At 31.0% G+C, this 21991-nt stretch overlaps 3 protein-coding genes and 2 non-coding genes across 5 annotated transcripts; all 5 read right to left on the bottom strand.

Moving 5' to 3' along the window:
• Positions 1–3470: 3470 nt before the first annotated feature.
• On the bottom strand, positions 3471–7850 carry LOC111878832 (UDP-glucose flavonoid 3-O-glucosyltransferase 7). The gene is made up of 5 exons (XM_023875324.2): positions 7716–7850; positions 7383–7644; positions 7158–7223; positions 6755–6774; positions 3471–3938 (listed from the first exon to the last, which is right to left on the bottom strand). Exons 1-5 carry the CDS (start codon positions 7848–7850, stop codon positions 3471–3473), a joined length of 951 nt encoding a protein of 316 aa, XP_023731092.2.
• A 2474-nt stretch (positions 7851–10324) lies between these two features.
• Positions 10325–10397, bottom strand: TRNAF-GAA (transfer RNA phenylalanine (anticodon GAA)). Its single transcript has one exon. It is a non-coding gene; the product is annotated as a tRNA-Phe (tRNA).
• Positions 10398–16409: 6012 nt separating this feature from the next.
• Positions 16410–16482, bottom strand: TRNAF-GAA (transfer RNA phenylalanine (anticodon GAA)). The gene has a single exon. It is a non-coding gene; the product is annotated as a tRNA-Phe (tRNA).
• Positions 16483–20559: 4077 nt separating this feature from the next.
• LOC111878831 (uncharacterized) lies at positions 20560–21018 on the bottom strand. Its single transcript, XM_023875323.1, has one exon. It carries the CDS (start codon positions 21016–21018, stop codon positions 20560–20562), a length of 459 nt encoding a protein of 152 aa, XP_023731091.1.
• Positions 21015–21635, bottom strand: LOC111878830 (uncharacterized). Its single transcript, XM_023875322.1, has 2 exons — positions 21625–21635; positions 21015–21537 (listed from the first exon to the last, which is right to left on the bottom strand). Exons 1-2 carry the CDS (start codon positions 21633–21635, stop codon positions 21015–21017), a joined length of 534 nt encoding a protein of 177 aa, XP_023731090.1.
• Between the last annotated feature and the right edge of the window lie 356 nt (positions 21636–21991).

Raw genomic sequence — 21991 nt, 5'->3', positions numbered from 1 at the left:
AAGACAATCCATGGCCCAAATTGCAATTATCTTATAATTACAATTCCAGTCCCTTAAGTTTAATTAATCTCTTTTAGTCACAAAACTAATTACTAATTAATTCTTGACTAATATTAATTAAACAATATAATTTCTCCTTTAATATATTATTCTCATAACATATTAATAAATCATATTTAATCCTTTCTCTCCATAATTCATCCTATCAAGTTGTTTTGGTGAAGGCAACCCAAAAGGACCATGCACCATCGGGTCAAGTACATATAAAAATAGTTATGGACTTAGACACTAATCCAACAATTCTTTCACTAGAGATAGAGAAGAAGAAGAAGCTGATAGTGACAAGAGTGATAGTACCGCAAAGCTTGTGAGCAGGAGGGGTGGTGGTTTAGGTTTTTGAAAGAAAAAAGATGAAGAAAAATAAAGTGTTTTACATGAGACACAGAGAAGAAGATAGGTATATGAGCGTGGGACCCAATTATTTAATGATTTTTTAAATATAACTAATAAAAAATAAAAATCTAAAAATATATTCAAAATAAATAGAAAATGGGCAAAATACACATTTTATGTATGGTAAATGATTTTAGAGATGAAGCGTGTAAATTTTAACAATATAAAAGACGGTCTGCGTTAATTTTTAAAAATTGGGACTAAACACATAATTTGACACTCAAACCATGGACAAATCACATAATTTACACTTCGAAAAATTAACTTAACATCATTATATTTCAATTTTAGTTTATATCTATAAGCCCTTTTATGTAATTTTATATAATTAAAAAAACTTTCAATACTTGTGTCGACACTCTTTACAAATAAAAGTTACAACTTCTAGTTACCATATACCGGTTTCAGCTACAAGGTACCGGCTTCCAACTATTTTTATCGAACACACCCTAAATAATTATAAATTTGGAATTTAACTTGGATTTTTTTTTCATTTTGATAAGTTACAAAATTAATATATTTTTGTTGTTTATATCGGTTAGTTCTCAGTTATCTATGTTATAGTTTAAATTTAAGTTGCGGCTTGCAAGAACACTAAGGGCTTGTTAGTTTGCATCTTAATACCTCTTAATAAGGGGTATGTCTGAATATTTAAGATTCAGACAGTTTGTTTACCTCTTACGTTTTGGTATGAATCTGATATTTAACACTTACCGAATTAGATTTGAAACTCCATCTGAAAAAATAAAAGATGTGTTATGCCCTTAACCCCAAAACACGTTCTCTCTTTCTCGCCCCCTTCTCTTCCTTCTCACCCGCTTCTTCTCCCTCGCCGATCTCCAATAATCATCCGCTTCCTCCGATCTACAACACTGTTGCTGGCAATTTCGTGCCCCCCCCCCCCCCCCCCCCCGCGCCTTCGCCAACTGTTGCAGCAACATAGCCTTCCACCTATTTACAACGATGCCAACCTCTGATTGTGGTAAGGTTTTTGTCATTTTTTTGCCCTGAAAATCGTGTATCAATAGATATGAACTTGGTTTTTTTATTTTTTCTAGAATATATTGTTGATTTTCAGTGTCTTCTTTACCTCCAGCAACTACTGTGCCTCTGGCAACTTTGCCTCCCATGTTCCCTTTTTCTGAAAAATGATGCTATGGTATATGATATTTGACAAATCTGAAAACTGATAAACCTTAAATGATGTTATGGCTTGATTTCTGAAATATAAGTTGATGATCTTGTTGATTTTATTGATTTATGAAATGTATGTGTATGTATAGTTGAAATCTGTTGCTGAAATATCTTGAGTTTGTGTTTATTTGCTGAACTATATAGCTGAAATCTTTTGTTGATATTGCTGATTTGTACTGAATTATTGTTGAATTCATTTGCTAAAATGGAATTATGAAATCAAATATATGTGTATGTATAGCTGAAATTGAATTAATTTGCTGAAATTGAATTCATTTGTTGAATTTATTTGTTATGGGCTTTGTTAATTTGGGTATTTTTAAAAAAAAATAGGTTATGATTAATGATTAGTGGGTAAGATGATGGTTCAAGATCATGTTTGCCAATTTTTTACGGTTTCTTCACATATGACTTTAAGGTATGGTTTCGATGTTTACAAAAATAGGAGGAAGGAAGTGAAAAACATGTTTTCCCAAAATGACATTGGGTTAAAAGGGAGAAAAATGACTAGAGAAAGTTGGAATGAAGTGAGGGAATTGGTGAAATGTGATGAAGGAGGAGAAAACATGTTTTCCCACTTGTAAGAGTTTCTGTTTGTATGTAATTAGAGAGATACAAAACATGCATGCCTAAATACAATTATAGATCTACACAAAAAAAAATTATTCATACATTTATGTTTGATTTGAATTTATGTTCAATTTTGATTTATGTTTAATTTGGATTTTTTGCAGTGTTTATATTTTTTTTATAATTATTCATGAAGTTGATTCAATTATTATTATTATTATTTTTATAATTATTCATGAAGTTGATTCAATTATTTTATAAACAAAAATCTTGAATTCAACAAAAAATAATATAAAATGGTAAAATGGTCATTTTTATCATTCAATATTGTAATTCAGAGATTCCAACCAAACATCATTTCAAAACTCGGATCTTAAAAATTCAGATCCTCTTAGAAATTCAGACCTCTTAAAAATTCAGATCTTGTCAAACAACCCCTAAAATGACAGAAAAGGCCATTACTTAATCTCTTTGGCTTCTATGTTTAGAAGGTGCAAATTTTATTCACTCTTATGTATAAGCTTCTCATAATTTAGTTATAAGTGAAAATATATAATTATAAAAATTAAAAGATCTTACTAATTATGTGGACGTCCATAAAAAAGGTTTGGGTAAATCTTGAAACTTGGGTAATGATGAAGTGTACGATTACGTTTGAGTTGTTTGAATATCCACACCGGTAGAAATTTATAAGAAATTTTAGATTGTGTGATCAAAATTGATAAACTTCACGGAAAAGTTTCTTCTATATCATTTAATAATGCATCGAACAACACCGTCGCGATTGCACAACTATAAAATAAAAACCGGTTTGCGATTGTGTTTTTTTTCCGTAGTCAATGTATTGCACATTTCATTAATTTGGTTGTGTAAGATGGAATAGATTGCACTGAACTTGTAAAAAATGGTTTCAAACAAAGGGAAAATGACACAACGACCCTATTATGTATTTCGATTTTATCATTTCGGTCCCTAAAGTTATTTTTGTGCATTTAAGGGAACAAATTTGATGTCGACCTGCTTTTTTGGTCACTGTGATCTAATATACCACGTTAAAGCCAATATGGCTTATTATTTGAATTTTTTTAATAATAATAAAAGAATAATTAAAATTGGGGCCCACCATCTCTCTCTCTCTCTCTCTCTCTGTGTGTGTGTGTGTGTGTGTGTGTGTGAAAGTCATAGGAACGTTGCAAAAGGAATTGCTAATTTCGTTTCCTTCCGTTCTTACATTTCTTGAACTTACCCCTGAATTATGGCAGCCACCGGTCATGTTCGTTCTTGATGACCCAAATGAAATCTTGGTTGCAGGCTTCAAGCCCCACAACGATCTCATAAAATTGAGAGCGAGTTACTTTCACAATCGTTCCAAAGCTTACGTAAACAACTGAATCCGGTGCCTTGGATTCCAACCATTTTAGATATTCGTGTTCATCAATGGCTGATTTCTTCCCTCTTTTGGATTTATCTTTTGTGTTCTTGTTACATAACGAAACTGGTCCTATATGCCATCCTTTCCTGTTCATTACTTCACGATAATGGTGAGCGTACTCCGGCTCAAGCTCATAGAAGCTGTTAAAAATCACTCTGTAGTTCTTAATCTCTGCTTTTATTGCTTCGATAAACACATTCACAAAACCTTTAAACGCTTCTGAGTCCAACTGAAGCAGTTGCTTTCTAGTGAACTTTATGTCATGGGGAAGATGAGGGACGACAAAAAGCTCCGAATTAGATGAAACATTTTTGGAAAAACAAAAGCCAAATGAAAAAAAGCATGATACTCCAAGTTTTTTTTTGGAGCCGGTTTGAGGAACCGGTCTGCGACGAATTGAACGGTTTGCAAATGTTCATATCTAATATCTTTTTAATGAAGAACGGTTTGAGACCGAACCGGTTTAGCCTTGGGGTTCACTTGTTTGATTTGAATTGAACTAGTTTGGAACAAAACCGGTTTGTTCGTGTCTATAAATAAGTATTGGGAGGCTAGGAGCAAAATCAAACCCACTGAAGTAACCAAGATGGTCACCAAAGAAGTTAGAAACAAGCTAGAAACTTTTTGGACAAGAATGGTTTGACCCTTTTTTTTCTTTTCCTCATTCTAAGGTTTTTTTTTCATTAATATTTTTTGTTTTAAAAAAATAGAAATAATTCAAACGAGACGGGATCTTACCGAGTAGAGCATAGACCATGGAAAGGTCGAGTCTGTGACTCTAATTCTTCATGCCTTTGGATCAGACCAAGCTAGAATGGGCTTTTTTTGGAGTACTGACTTTGACCTTAAAAGACGTTTTGGGTGTGGGTTGACGACGACGACGATGACGACAACTATGATGATAATACAGTGTGTTTGATTTAAGTGTTTAAAGAGACAAGATGTTTGTTGTGGGCTCGAGAACCTATATGCGAATGTACCATGCGTTATGATATCTAGGTCTTGTCATTTTAGATATTTTCTATTGAATAATATGATGGCGTTGCTAATACTTAAAAAAGGATAATTGAATAAATATAATATGTACGTTAACAAGAGGAACCATGTGTTTTGACATATTTATCATCGAACAAAAGCAATTAACATCATATTTTCAAACATTTTGTACAATGGATCGCAACAATATATGATTCCCATGAATGTGAAGCCGCTTCTTGTTGCTTGACTTATAAGCTCATGTAGGTAAACAAAATAAAAAGAATCAAATAACTCGTTCTTAAACTTTAATGTAAGGTGGGTTATTTAACCGGAAACAAGTGAGAAGTTCGACCCATTTACTTAGAAATAGATCGAATTGGGTTATAATATATCATCATCACGTTAAACAAGCCTTATGGGTCGTTTGATAGTTGCTGATTGGGTTAGAGCTGACTGAGTTAGAAATGTTGACTGAGTCCACATCTGACTGAATTTATGATGTTTGATTATTAATCTGACTGATTGTGTTGAATGATAAAAATGATCATATTATTCTTATGTTGTCATTTTGTACTGGATAACATAATTATAAAAATAAAAATTATCACATAAAATCCAGATTAAACATACATAATTTAAAATCCAATTACAAGGTGTAATACAAAACCCAAATACACATTTTCATACATAATAAAAAAACTGTATCATTTAACGTGAGGTCGGGAGTTCTATTCCCTTAAACTACCTCTTGTGGTGCCACATATTGGGAATTTTTCTTTGGAAATCCCTATGGGGACTGGGTTTGCCCTGTAAAGGAGCTCGAACCCGGGGTGCTCGTTGAAATATTGTGAGTAGGCTCCACTTAATTCGTTTGCCATTTCCAAAAAAATTTAACATGAATTATTTGAAAGCAACTGAGTAGCAATCTGGTCACGCAAAGTAGTCATATACTCAACGGCTTCTGAACCCCATTCTATGTCTTGTATGTTTTGGCCCTCACTTCCTCCACCTCCCACATTAGGATTAACTATAGTGTTTTGTTCAAAGTTCGTAAATAGGTCATCTTGAATATCGTATTTCTTTATAAAATTATAGACTGTGACACAGGCAATGACTATGTCTCTTTACACTGGAAAAGGATAAGGAGCCATACGTTTTAAAATTGGAAATCCCACCTTCAATATACCATAAGCACGTTCAATGATATTTCTAAGTTGTGCATGAGCCTGATTGAACTTTTCTTCCTTAGTTAAAGCTCTGTTTCTTCAAAAATCGGCTAACCAATACCTAGTATTGTGGTAAGGAGCCATAAATCCACGGGTGTTGGTGTATGCGTCATCACAAAGGTAATATTTATCTGTAGATGGGTGACAAATTAATCATATAAATAATATAGATAATAAAACTTATAGAAAAATGACAAACCTGGTGGAGGGAATGGAAATCCAGAAGTCGAATTAAATGCAACTTCTTTCAAAACTTTAGAATCGTGTGCTATGCCCTCCCATCCAGCCCATACAAATGTGAATATCATATCAAAATCACAAATTCCTATTACGTTTTGATAACATTCACCTTTTCCTCTTCCCCTATAGCGAGTTTGTTCATCAATGGGCACAACTGCATGTACAAGTGTTCCATCTAGTGCACCTAATGCTCCAGGAAATATGTTTTTTAGTTGTCTATGTCGTTCCGAGGTATTTCTTGTTGTATTAGACGATGTTGGTACAATAATTTCTCTTGCAAAACACATCATTGCTTTTAGCACTTCATGAAAACATTGATGAATCGTTTGTATGGAGTGGTGAAACCTTTCTTTAACAACTCGAAAACGTTCATTCTGTCCTATAACATGTAAAAATATAGACATCTTCTCTTCAACGCTTATTGTCCTACTATGTTGCAACTAATTTCTTTGAGTAAAATGATTGCATAATAATACAAATGCATCTTGTGAAAGACGCATCATATCAAAACATTGTATATGACATCCGTATATCAAATCTTGTGTATATGCATGCCCGGTTTCTTCCGATTCGTTAGCTTTTATTCTTCTAATTATTTTTTTCCTTTTTCAAACCAACATCAACCAATAGCATGAGAGTATAAGGAAACCTAAAAACTCACCTTCCTTATCCATAAGTAACCTGTTTCATGTTAAATACAAATCAAATAAGTTCTATAACATAAACCATAAAGTTAATCAATAACATTAAAATGGATGCCATATAACTCTATAACCTAACAATCCATCACATAAAATTTTCATAACATAAAAGTCAATACCAAATAACAATCCTAAACATAACACATAAACAACCTAAACTTAAAAATCCTAAACATAACACATAACAACCCTACACATAAAAATCCATAACATGTACCATAATATAAATCCATAAAGCATAAAGCCATAAACATCCTAAAGTCATACTAAAGTCAACCAATTATAATCCAAAATTCTTTCCCGCACTTTTCACCCACAACTCACAAATCGAAGACTCGAGGCGTAACCAAATTTTCCTGTTACCAGCATTTTCAGCGAACAACATAAGAGCAGTGATGTATTTCAGATCAGAATTTCCCCACTCCAAGCCTTTCAGTTTTTCAATACATTAATCCATCTCCTTGTCAAGATTATTAGTTTGCACGAACGCCTGAGTCGCCTTCATAATTTCCTTGCCAACCTATCTTATGTCATCATCAAGTGAGTATGTGGGTGCATTTCGTTTTCCTCTTTCATTTTTGGACCGACCAGACGAATCTCCACTTGCATGTGATGCACTTGTAGGTGGGGGTACTGTTGAAGCTGAGGCTGGGATATCCATTTGAGATGGTGTATCTACCATCTCAATATCCTCATAATCTTGTGTAGTAAAGACTTCTGCAAGGTGAGGGAGTGTCGAAGATGGTCCCCAACTAGCAGCACCAGTCGAGGTCGCACCGTCAAACAACTGGGTGCATAGATAAGGGTAAAGGAGGGGTGCATTTCTTAATTTCTCAACCATCTTGTTCAACTGTTTGAAAAAAATGATTTTATTATTAAACTTTTTAAAAAATAATAATGTGTTTTAAATTAAAAGATTACCTTCGCCTCCGCTTTCCACTCTTCATCCGTCATTTGAAACGTGTTTGTGATAGAATTATAGACATTTCCGGTTTTGTTTTTTAATTTCAACCAAACGGCATACTTGCTTTTCAAGTAGTCATAACGATATTTCATTTGGTTTTTGTCAACAACAAAGTCATGTTCTTTTTTTAGTTTTTTTAGCTATTGTATTCCATTAGGTACCTTTGAGACCACTACCCTCTGGACCGTTATTTGTTAGTTCTTTTATACATGCATCAAGAAAAGTTTTGTACACAAAATCTGAAGACCAACTAGTTCTACTTCTCTTTTCAGTCATGTCTAAAGAATAGATGAATGATAAACATGTTACACAAATATATACACATATTTACACACATAAACACAAATACACACACACACACACACACACACATATATATATATATATATATATATATATAATTAGTAAATATGTCATATTTATAAATATAAAAATTATTAAAATTATTAAGAGATAAAAAAATGTTATTAAGATGAAAGATACAAAATGATAAAACAATAAATAAATAATTCATTAAAAATAATAAATTGTTAATCTATAGTTACAAAAATACCACACTCTTGAATGTTTCAAGAAATATTTAAAAGATAAATAAAAATTATATATTTTTAAAAGTAACAACAACAGTGAACAAAAATTATATAACAAAAATATCATTACTTTTCTACTATTTCTTCCTGCAATTCCAACATTCACTTTCTACATATTAATTTCACATTACAACCTTCCCATTTCAGCTTTAAGAATTCATGAACCAAATATTATAATACATAAAAGCAGCTTAAAAAAACTTCATATTACAAGCTCCATGACAGCTCATTTTTACTTCTTGTTTTCAAGAACCAAAATGGGTAAAATACATAGAAATCATTATATTTTCCTAGTTTTGTTGTTTAAGCATTTATATTTGCGTTTTTTCATTTGAACCTCCATATTTTGAAAAAGAAATTCTATTGTAATTTCTAAATTGACAATGATAAGGTTGTCATTTTTTTCATTAAAACCACCAAATATTATAAAACATATAAGCATATATACATGCATACATTACATACTACATACATAAATACATATGATATTGCTACAATTTACAAGTTTATAATGGGGGTAATGACAAAAACAACATGCATGCTCTCATGAAAGCTTAAAGCCAAGATTTTAAGAATAAAAAAAAGTAAAACCTCAATCACACGTTGATGAATCAAGAACATAGAAACTGAATTAGAAATAACATGCATGCTGTTGATGAATTGAGAAAAATAAGGACAGAAAAATATAACAGATACCTGTTGATGATGTTGTTGTTGATCACGATTGCTACTCTTTTGTTTTTGATCGTGACTGGAACTCTCTCTGCTTCGTAAGGGGAGGTTATCGGAGGGAGATGATGAAATCAATCCTCGATTGCAAGTGTGGTAGGGCAACGTCGATATTTGTTTTTTTTTCTCGGTCCATCAAATAAAAAACAAGGACCGAGTTAGGTGTATTTTATGGACCGAGTCCACGTATTGGACCGACTCCAAACATCTATAATTTCTATCAAACATGCCAATTGGTATTTTATGGACCTAGTCCCTCTTTGGACCCAGTTAAACACGCAATCAAACAACCCAATCAAACAACCCCTTACACCTACATTGCTCAAGATGCCATCCCTAATAAATCATTTATTATATACTTTTAATTTTTAAGAAAATATGTGTGTGATCTTTATTAACTCAAAATGAGTTTTAGGAAAATATGTGTGTGATCTTTAATTTTTAAGAGAATATGTTCATTAATCTTAATATTTGTAAATTTGGAGTATAATTTGAGCTTTTTTTTTGATAGGTTACCAGAAAAACCCATTGAGTATAAATGAAAAGGTTTATGTTATAATTGAATTTTTTTGGTTTCTGGAGTATGTTTAGAAGCTGCAAATTTGATTTACTCCTATGTATAATTAGTTTATCATAATTTAGTTATAAATGAAAATATATAATGCTAAAAATTAATTATTGCTTACTACTACTAAATAAGAATTGGAAGGCTAGAAGAAAAACGTCATGTTCCATTAAATTTAACAAATATTTAGTACAACTTTTTCAAAGTTACTTATAATTGAAACCGGAAAATAAGATCGAAAGAAAAGAAAATAATTGGATCTTTTTCATTATTTATCCTTCTATTATAAATTATATAATGGCATTGCAAATACCTGAAAGAGGATAAATATAATATATAGGCTAATATTCTGTCTTTAAGGAAACCATCAGCTCTATTACGAAGGAAAATGTATTTACTGAAATCTGATGTGCCATATGTCGTTTAACTTAAAAGAAATTCATTAATAGAACTAAACTTTGCTCATTTAATTGTTTAAAAAACATTAGTTTAGAAAAAACATCAAATCATTTTTTCATTTCAAAGATACTTATAATTCATTTACACTACATATTATTTAGTTAATAATCGAAACTAAATTATATCCTCCCTCATTAAGATAAATGCTATTTTTCACTGGCAACGAAAAAGATCGTATTTACAAACATCGCCAATAATCAAAATAAATAAAAAGTAAACGAAATGCGGTGAAGGTGGATCGAACACCTGACCTTCAGATCTTCAGTCTGACGCTCTCCCAACTGAGCTATCCCCGCTTACCGTTCGTTTTACCAAACGATATTATAAATACGATTCCAAAATAAATCGGAAGATAAATATTTTTGATTGGACCGAATTGGATAATGGGCTTTCTTGGACTATTTTGACCATAACACAGTCTTTTTGGGTGTTGGCAGTTTGCACCTCTAATTTTTTTCTCAAACCACGATAATTATTTTTGCAAAATAAAGAAACTAGAGTAAATTATTAAAATCGTCCCTATGTTTTTGTCAAAATTATACGTTTGGTTCTTAATTTTTTTTTGGCACTTGGATCGTCCTTATGGTTTGATTTTGTTGCGTTTTTCGTCCCTTACATACATAAAGTTAGAACCAAACGTGAAATTTTGACCAAACCATAGGGACAAAAAATACAACAAAATCAAACGATAGGGACGATCCGAATGCAAAAAAGAAAAGTTACGGGCCAAACATGCAATTTTGACCAAACCATAGGGACGATTTCAGTAAATGGTTGAATTTGAAGTTTATAGAGATAAAAGAGGCTTATTCTGGGACTGAGAACCTATATGCCGATGTGTCATACTGTAATATGACTTCTGAAATCTAGCTATTGTCATTTTTCGATAGTCGTTTTTCTATTTTATATATATATATATATATATATATATATATATATATATATATATATATATATATATATATATATATATATATATATATATATATAATGGCATTGCAAATATCTTAAAAAGTATAAATATAATATGTATGTTGATAATGTGATCTACATCTAGCTATTGCTCGAACATTAGGAGCCATGTGTTTTGGGATCTTTATCATCCAACATAAGCAATTTCCAGCATATTTTCAAACATTTTGTACATTATCAACTCTTCTTTCTCTTTTATTTAATTGAACAAACCAAATTATGAGCTTTTGTTTTTTTTTTAGTTGAACAATCGTCTTAATATTTGTAAATTTGAAATTGAACTTTGAGGTTTTTCATCTTGATAAAGCACCAAAATTAATGTATATTTTGTTGTTTATATCGGTTAGTTTTCATGTATCTATGTTATACTAGTTTGAAGTTATATCACTATTAGCCGCATTTCAAGAACAATACGATCGTAGAAAAAGCCATTTGGTATAACTGAAAAGATCTATGTTATAGTTTGAAGAGTAAATTACATGAATAGTCCCTATGGTGAGGTAATTTACGTATTTGGTCTTTAACTTCTTTTTTCAACTCGGAAGGTCAACACTATTTTTTTTGTTACGCAATTGGTCTCTACTGTTTGATTTTTATTACGTGTTTGGTCCTTGTCTTACCTAAAAATACCATTATTTAAATAGGAAAAAATGGTATGGTAGGTAAGGTAAGGTGAGAGAGTGAGGTTGTGGGTGTGTTTATTTTAATAAATTAAAAAATCAATGGAAAAATAATCTTTGTAGGTAAGACACGGAGCGCGTAACAAAAACAAATAATAGAACCTTCCGAGTTAAAAAATTAATTAGGGACCAAACGTACAAATTACCTTAAATCATAGGGACCATTCGTGTAATTTACTCTGGTTTGAATATGTTTTATTTTGGAGTATGTTAAAAAACGGCATATTTACTCCTACGTATTAACTATTCATAATTTAGTTATAAATGAAAATATATACTCCATTATAAAAGTTAATTATTGCTTACCGAATAAGAATTGAGAGGCTAGGAGCCTAGGAGCAAAATGTCATGTTCTAATAAATTTAACAAATATTTAGAATAACTTTTTCAAAACTTATTTACATATGATGATATATGATACGAAACTGGAAATAAGACGAAATAAAAACAAAAAGAGATTTTGCCTGACTCTGGAAGGGACATTGGATTTTTTTCATTAGTCATTTTTCTATTAAATCATGTAATGAGATTACAACTACCTGAAAAAGGATAAATCTATTATCTATTATAAAGAAGTTTATTCAAAATCATGTGGTTAAAAATAAATTGTTATCTCAAACTATATCGATTTGAAACCTATGACTTATCATATTTCCTATATTAATGACAATTATTACAATATTTATAAACTTCTAATAAGTTTTTATATTCATACTTATGTATATATTTTATTAGTATAAAAAGGATCAATAGTTTTTGTTTCTATTGTTTAAAAATAATATGAAACAAAATTTATTGTTATTTTTTTTAATCTACCATGCGAAATCTCCTATATTGTATTTTCTATACCAAAATCATATGATTAGAGATAAAGTGTTATAACAAACCATATGGATTTGAAACCTATGCCTTTTTTAATTTTCTAAATTAATGATAATTATTACAATAGTTATAAACTTCTCATAAGTTTTTGTTTTCCTACGTATGTATATATTTTATTAGTATAAAAAGGATCAATAGTTTTTGTTTCTATTATCTGAAAATAATACATGAAACAAAACCTATTGTTATTTATTTTTTATATCATGTGGAATTTTTTATATTGTATTTTCTATGCCAAATAAGATTTATTAAAGTTCATCTACAATAATACGATATTCACATATGACATTTGTATTATTATATGTATGCTTTATTTTGACTGTACTATTAGATATTATTAATGTATTATTGATGTTAGTTATATTATCACGTTGAACATGAGATTATGTTTTGCTGTTCAAGTTTTGTGGCGTAAATATTATTATTGATAGATAATATGCATTGCGGTGATAATCTCCCTATCTAATAAACAAAACTAATTTGCCACATGTCCCTTCAAAAGCATTCATTTCATTCAAAGTAAAATACCTATTTTAACCTTGCTTCCCAATACATTAAATCCGATGTTAATTGTCTTCCTAATTTTTTTACCTTAGTTGTTTCCTTATCAGGTCCGGTCCTGATTTGTAGGATTCAATATTTTAAATTTGAATTCCCCTTAACTGTTTTTTTTTAATCATGATGAGCAGTTATTAACTCAAATCGATTTTCATATACGTATCTATTGCTCCGTGTCCGTGTGGATGATCTACCTCCACATGCTTTTAAATGTTCATTCATAAAAATAATAGTATATTTCTTTTGATCTTCTGTATCTCGAAAAATCATGGACAAATTTATTGATTTACTTTCAAAAACCCTTTTTTCAATCGATGTAGATACAAGAAATCAACATGTAATCTTCTCCAAATTTGAAGACAAGCTGGCTAAGGCTTAGATATGATGCATATATACTTCTAATAACACATTTTCCATGTATCTTTTGATCTTCTGTATTTCACCCAAGACACAAGCTATCAGCCACAAGAAATCGCAAGTATTTTTTTTTGCACAACTTCCAACAGCCACGAAAAGAAAGAACCAAATATAAAAAGGAACACCAGGTTAGCGGTTAGCATTTGTAATTGTGTCTTCTTCCTAAATAGTGCTAAAAGACTGAATTAATTTGGATTTTTTTATTGATCATTAAAGTTTCTCTATCAACATCTATGTGTGTGCATGTATGTAAATGTCGTTTTATGTTTAATTTTGATGTTCTTTATGTTTAGTGATGACATTGGTAGGTATGGATATTCGATTAACTAAATTTGATCAATAGAAACTGCAAATGGCATCAATTGGGTGGTATGGACTTATGGAACTGATAATGATCTATTAGAAACCTCATCTAAATTTTTTTGAATGTTAATCTCATATACCCTTTTTAATTATTTGACGCAATTTTAGCTTTAACTGAAATTGCAACAATAAATTGTGAATTGTTGATGGTTTCTTTTGTGTAATTGATTGATAAATCAATTTTTTTTTTGAAATTGCAACAATAACTTAATAATTTATCGTTTGTTTGATGCAGATGAATCTGAAAGCTCACTTGAAGTTGTTGAAAAATGGAATTGTTTCATGAGGCAAGCTATTATTATGATGTTTTATTAGAGCGTTTACAATTTCCTTTTAGATTTGCCCAGATTTTTTAAAAATTTAGAGAGCGCATATGTTTTGGTTCCATGAACTTAACTGGTATGTATGAGAATCTCATCCTAACTTAAAACTCCTTATTGTTTGTAAAATGTTGGAATTTTGTTTTTGATGATAACAAAATAAGAGGATCTTGTGAACCTAAATTAATAACACAGTTTCTTTTTGGAGATGACAACCCAAAAACTTATCTTTGAACATGAGTTTTGAGAATTTTGTTGAATAGGTAATAGTAAACATTATCAACTCTATTAGAATGAAAGAAGATATATATGCTTTCTAGGTTCCCATTCTTGTCTTTTTCCAATAAGAAAGCGGTTAAATAATCGCAAATAAAATATGGTGCTCACAATAATATGGTTGATGTTTTAGAAAATGAAGTTACTTTTGTATTTGAGTTAATTAAAGAATGAGATAGGAATACATTATTAAATATAAATTCTGAAAAAAAATGACATGTAGCACATAAATATTTTTATGTATTAGGTAGTATAGAAGTATAGATTTGGTATAAAGAATTATTAATAAACAAGGTTACTAATTAATATTATATGATTTAAGTTTTAAATATTTATAAAAATAACTGTAATGTTAATAAATTTTATTTAGTTTCATTAAAATCTGAAATAGAAACTCCGTAATTATATAATGTTGACTTTAAATATATAAACATATCATTAGTTTAAAAAAAAATGTACATTCATATATTTGAAGGGTTTCATGTAGCTCAAAATCCATTATTGTAGAGCAAGATCAAATATTTTTTTTTATTTTTTCATAACATTTTTTATTATTATAGAAAATTGAATTTCTAAGTTTTATCTTTCTAAATTAATAAATTTTAACCATGGTTTGTAATAGGTTTGTATCCGTGATTTTCTGATTTTTTTTTTTAAATGTGTTATTAAAGCGGTTATCACACATAAATTTATTCCAAGAATGTCTTTAAGTCATTCTAGAAAAAAAAATCTCTTCAAATTTTAAAGAAGAAAATTTCCATTGGTTGTATGTTTTGCATTGATAATTAATAGGAGTCGATAGTCGTTATCAAATGTTGGTTTTTATTTCAAAAATCCTGTTTTTTTACATGAACAATTGTATGTTGTCTTATCTAGAGTTTAAAATAAAAAAATTATTAAAATTGTTAATTTTATATAAGGATGATAGTTTTATATATAAAAAAAAAAGATGTGTATAAGGAAGTTTTTAGAAATTTATAAACAATTTGTAGTTTTTAATTTGTAATTTATCATGTTTATTTATTAATATTACATTTATGTTATATTTAATTTTTTGTATATCAATTTCATTTCCATGATTGATTGTCTTTTTGCATTACGTATATTAGCTATTTAAATAAATATATATTAATTTCAAATATTCAATATAAAAGTCTAAATAAAAATTATATCTTATTAATTTAATAAGATTTTATAAATTTTTTTACCCGTGGTTTGCACGGGTTGTAACCTAGTATTATAAATAGTTTCGTATTAAAGTTATATTTAAAATATATAGGTTCATATGTAGTATATTATTTTTTATAATCATATTTTTTTTAATGTTGAGGTATACGCCTAATATATTATGGGCGTTGATAATATGATCTATCAAGGAAACCATCAGCTCTATTAGGAAAGAAGTTGTAGTTATTGAAGTCTAACCATATGTCGTTTTACTTAAAAATAAATTCATTAACAGCGTATAAATAAAGTTTGCTGATTTGTTTGTATAAATAGCATTTGTTCTAAAAGTTTAGAAATTATCGAATCATTTTATCATTTCAAAGATACTTATAACTCATTTAGACTAAATTTTATATATCATCCCTCATTAAGATAATGATATTTTTCACTTGAAAAGGTTCGCAATATTTTATGATATGGTTTAATTATCAACTAAACGTTAAAACAAATCTTTACGCAATAAAATTATGTATTTAGTACGTGAGATTTATTTATGATTATATATGCAGTCGGTGTGATGTCGTAACAAGTGAGCTTACTAACAACATGGCCACTGTATATCGATCGGCAATGCCACACAGCCGATAACAAAAAAAAAATAACAATAATAAAATGCGGTGAAGGTGGATCGAACACCTGACCTTCAGATCTTCAGTCTGACGCTCTCCCAACTGAGCTATCCCCGCTTACTGCTTACTTTACTAAAGCGTATAATAAATACGATTCCAAAATAAATCGGAAGATAACTATTTTTTATTGGACCGAATTGGATAATGGACTGACACCTCTAATTTTTTTCTCAAACCACGATAAGTATTTTTGCAAAATAAAGAAACTAAAATGGTTGAATTTGAAGTTTTATTTTATTGTGGGATTGGGAACCTATATGCCGATGTGCCATGCTGCCATATGCCTTGTGATATCTAGCTATTGTCATTTTTCATGCCTTGTGATATCTAGCTATTGTCATTTTTTGTTAGTCGTTTTTCTATTATAAATCATATAATGGCATTACAAATATCTTAAAAAGTATAAATATAATATGTATGTTAATAATGTGATCTACATCTAGCTATTGCTCGAACATGAGGAGCCATGTGTTTTGGGATCTTTATCATCCGACAGAAGCAATTTCCAGCATATTTTTAAACATTTTGTACAATGGATTGCAACAATATATGATTCCCATGATTGTGAAACAACTTTTTCTGTTTGACTTTTAGGCTTATGCAGGAAAACAAAATAAAGAGAATCAAATAACTTACGTTACGTTACGTTTAGTTACGAAAAAACAGTTTTCTGTTTTTTGTTTTCCCTTTTCATATTTCGTTTTCCGTTTCTGGTTTTTATTGGAAAATTTAGAAAACGTGTTTAGTTAAAACTTATTCATTTTTCATTTTCAGTTTGAGAAAATTAGAAAACGTGTTTAGATGTGTATTTTTCTATTGGTTTTCATATTTAGAAAACGGTAGCGGTGGTAGGATGGGCGTGGGGACGGTGGCGGTGGTGGGGGCAGTGGCAGGGGGCAGTGGTGGTGTCAATGATGGTGACGATGGTGGTGGTGGTGGTGGTAGTGGTGATTATAGGCATTGGTAGTGGCGGCGACAATTGTGACAGTGGTGGTGGTGGTGCTACTGATGGGGTGGTGGTGGTGGTGATGGTGATGGTAGGTCAGTGATTGTTGTATTGGGTGGTGGTGGTGTGTGTGTGTGTGTGGGGGGGGGGGGGGGGTGGAAGTGGGTGTGTCGGTGGGCATGTGTGTGTTTGTGGGGGTTTGTGTGTGTGTGTGTTTGTGGGGATGTGGGTGGGTGGGTGGGTGTGTGTGTGTGGGGGGGGGGGGGGGGGGCTTAGGAGTGAGTGTAGGTTGGTAGGGGTATGATGGGTTGGGGGTGTTAAGGTGATGGTAGGTAGAGGTGGATGGGGTGGGAGTGGATGTTTATATTTTAGAAAAAATTTTGAATTGGAAAAATGTGGAAAAAAATGATTATCGGTTTTCCAAAAAATTTCAACTTCTTTGTAATTTTAGAAAACGGAAAATTTTCATTTTCCGTGAAAATTTTAGAAAAATAGATGAATTAAACGCATTTTCAATATTCTCATTTTTCTTGGAAATTTTTCCGAAAAACAGCCAATTTTTCCGCAACTAAACGCACCCTTACTTATAAATAGATTGATTTGGGTTATAATATATCAACGTCGTGTTAAACAATTTTTATAGTTGTGTATTGTTCAAGATGTCATTCCTAATAAATCATTTATAGTATACTTTCAAAATAAAAATAGGTTGAATGTGGTCTTTATCAACTTAAAATGGGTTTTGTTTTGTCATACATAGGTGGGAAGACAAAAAGAATATGATTTTATAACTAAAAAGATGTTTATAAGATTCTTCTTTTATAAGATGGTATATATAGAACATTTATATTATATATACCATATTATAAAGTATTTAACTACCAATGAACCCATTTTAGTATGGAACTACATGTTTTTTTAGGTGGAATAGATCCTCAACAATATGAGATATTTCAAAAACTTAGAATGAACACAAAAAAGAGTTGGTTTTCCTTTTTTGGAACTTTAATACAATAAAATTAGGGATAATGACTTGAAAGGGTAACGAACTTTCGACTTTTGTCACATTTAGTCACTAAATTTTTTTTGTTATCTATTTGTCATTGAACTATTGAAACTGTTCACATTTTACCCTTATGACCGGCTGTTACCGGTCATAAGGGTAAAATGTGAACAGTTTCAATAGTTTAGTGGCAAATAGATAACGAAAAAAAGTTTAGTGACTAAATGTGAACAAAATCGAAAGTTCGTTTCCCTCTAAAAAGTTCAATGACTAAATGTGAACAAACTTCCTATTGTATTATGTTTTAGCAAAATTATTTATTTTTGTTTAATTGTAGCAACATTTGTTGATGAAGAAATCTATGAAATAAAAAAACAAAATGTAACATCCGGATTTCCAGGTATCATAATTTAACTATTTTTCTTTTGAGTTAAGAAGAGAGACTCGACGAGTTGACGCCTCAACTCGTCGAGTAAGGTCGCGACTGATGACTCGGATTAATGAATGGACTCGACGAGTCGGTGAGGCGACTCGACAAGTCCGCACTGTTGGCAGAAACCCAAAATCTTTGGGCCGAGCCATATTTAAAGGCACTTATGGCCTTCAATTGCGACTACCTTTCCAATAAGTGAGAACCCTAGTGAGCTTAAGTGTGTAGAGTGAGAGGAAGAGCTATCTTGAGCTTTTTGGTGTGATAGATCTAGACCCTTCTAGGTTCAGAGAGCCGAGAATATGAAGCTTTAGTAGAGTAAACCTTGGGGTTCGAAGTTAGGAAGCATTTATGGGATTTTTGTGGTATATATAGTTACTTTCATCTTACACATAGATATGAAGTATTTTATATAAATTACGTGCTATGTGTGCATATTATTTGAATACTTGTTGTCTATGATGGATGAACGATTTTATACATGTTTTAAAAGATTTAAACGGTATATTTATTTTATATCTACAAATATGTTGCGGATGAAACATGGGTAGATGAAATAGTTGGTGTGTGATAAAACAAAATGATGAGAGATAGGTGATGATAGAAAGGTGATGATAATTAGGTAAATAGATGATGATGAATATGTGATGTAGGATGAAAGGAGATACCATAACCTTAACCAACAATGTGGCGATGTAGTCATCTACCAGAGTATAGATGGCGACCACGGACTATTCTAGACAACCCAGTGGAAACACCAGCAGGCCCATAACCTGTAGGTGATGAATTACGAGTTCAAGCGATGTTGTAACTACGTATTCATGTGATGATACTCTAACCCCTTACTATGAATTACGAGTTCAGACGATGTTGTAACTACATATTCATGGGATGTCACAAATTTTGCATGCCAAACCAATGGTCATAATTCACATTAGTGAGAATGGTTCATTTTTTTGTAAAACCAAAATCAGATTGGAAATTTTGATTTTTTATTTTGGAAAATGTCAAACCATTAGTTTTTTATTTCGGTTTTGGTTTTTTGTTCTTTTTTAAATATATTTTCAGGGTTTTTTTTTTTATTTCATAGATTTCTTTATCAACAAATGTTGTTACAATTTAACAAAAATAAATAATTTGCTAAAACATAATACAAGAGGAAGTTTGTTCACATTTAGTCATTGAACTCATAAGGGTAAAATGTGAACAGTTTCAATAGTTCAATGACAAATAAATAACGAAAAAAAGTTTAGTGACTAAATGTGACAAAAGTCAAAAGTTCATTACCCTTTTCAAGTCATTATCCCATAAAATTAAGAGGTATTTGGTTTTCTTTATTGGTGAAAGCATCAACGTCATTATATCTAGCAATTATTTGAGGTAGTTAGTTGCATAAAAAATTAAGCTTGTATATCATTTTTCTTGGACTACTAGGTGTGTGCAACATATTATTACATGTTACCATACCCAAAAGGTGTCATGTCAGTATCCTACTCATACATGGGTGTTATAACACCCAAGATGGAAATTGGCAACATCTAATAACATGTGATAACACCAATTATTTTCTTTTTTTTTATGTTTTTTTTTCTATATTTCGAATTTGTTTTATTTATTTATTTATATTTGAAAAGTAAAAATAAAATTTTAATAAAACTTAAATTAAAAACAACATTAAAAAAATTACAACAAAACACAAAAACATTTAAAACCTTAAAAAGCAAAAAAAAAATGATAAAACCTATATTTTTTGGCCTAAAACCATTCATCTTCATCTTCGTGACCAACATAGATGTAATCCGCCAAGTTTTCACGGAGTTGCTTGTGTTTTTGCTGATCTTGAATATCAACCACTCTATGTAAATATTTCGATGTCCCTGGTTGAAATTGCACATGTCTTGGCTCCATAGGTGAATACGTTGCAATATTGCATCCTTTATCTTCGACAACCATGTTATGCATTATGATACATGCATACATGATTAATCGCAGAGTATCTAACTCATAAGGTCTCGCCGCATGTTCAACTATGTGACATTTTAATTTCAAAACCCCAAAAGCACGTTCAACGTCCTTACGTGCTCCTTCTTGTCGTCTCTTGAAATATTTGTCCCTTGGATCCATTGGGTGTCGAAACGCCTTCACAAACGTGGAATATTGTGGATATATTCCGTCTGTAAGGTAATACCCAAACTTATATTCATTTCCATTCATTGTGAAAGGAGCATCCGGGGCTTTTCCTGACAAAAGATCGTCAAATATTGGTGATTGATCGCGTTGACGTCTTTGTTAGAACCAACAACCCCGTAAAAAGCATGCCAAATCCATAAATCTTGTGAAGCAACAGCCTCTAATACCAACGAAGGCGTTCCATGATGACGGCGCGAATACTGACCTTTCCATGCCACGGGGCAATTTCTCAATTTCCAGTGTGTGCAGTCAATGCTCCCAAGCATACCCGGAAAACCATGTCTTTCTTCATGCGCCGCATATAGTTGTTGCATATCATGAAACGAAGGTTTGCGCAAGTATTGGTCACCGAAGGTTTCGACAACACCTCTTTCCAATAAATACAAACTTTCTCGTGCGGTCCTCTCAGACATTCTCATATAATCGTCAACAGAATCGGGCGACTCCCCCATTGCCATAAGTTTAATTGTAGCAACACATTTTTGAAACCCTGTGAAGCCTCGTTTGTCTCTAGCATCATATCTCATTTGGAAAAATTCATACCTAAATAAATATTAAACATGTAAAAATTGTATTTATTTTATCTAAAAGTGACATTTTGTAAATTATAAAAGTTGAAACAAACGATACCTTGCTTCCATAGTGTTGGCTATCATTTCAAAGACATTTTTTCGCAAACAAAATCTTCTTTTGAAATTGTTTGGCTGGTAGACACAATTTTCCGCAAAGTAATCGTTAACTAGCCGTCTATGCCCTTCCTCACGATCTCTATTTAACGCCGCACACTGCGTGAGTAGTGGAGCTGGATCTGGCTGTAGCAGACTTCTGTATAATACCGATACATCATACTCACGAACAAATCGTCTTCGTCGTTATCATTGTTGTACGGATGGGCTGGATCAAATTGATCCATATTTTGATTTTGAAATATTGAAAGAAATATGTAGAGAAGTATGTGTTTTGTAGGTAAAAATAATAAAGGTTATGTGATAGTATA

This window comes from Lactuca sativa, chromosome 1 (genome assembly GCF_002870075.4).
Source record: "Lactuca sativa cultivar Salinas chromosome 1, Lsat_Salinas_v11, whole genome shotgun sequence".
NCBI lineage: Eukaryota > Viridiplantae > Streptophyta > Magnoliopsida > Asterales > Asteraceae > Lactuca > Lactuca sativa.
Note: the sequence above shows the minus strand (reverse complement) of the source record. Positions and strands in the feature narration are given on the sequence as shown.

Bases quoted from the DNA above. Each gene is read 5' to 3' on its own strand.
- LOC111878832 (XM_023875324.2), bottom strand. From the start codon at position 7,850: ATGAAATATCGTTATGACTACTTGAAAAGCAAGTATGCCGTTTGGTTG. The intron at 7,224-7,382 runs GTCGGTCCAAAA...AAAAACTGAAAG, and splicing joins TGCAAGTGGAGATTCGTCTG to GCTTGGAGTGGGGAAATTCT. The intron at 3,939-6,754 runs GTGAGTTTTTAG...TCTAATTCGGAG, and splicing joins GTTACTTATGGATAAGGAAG to CTTTTTGTCGTCCCTCATCT.
- LOC111878831 (XM_023875323.1), bottom strand. From the start codon at position 21,018: ATGAATGGAAATGAATATAAGTTTGGGTATTACCTTACAGACGGAATA.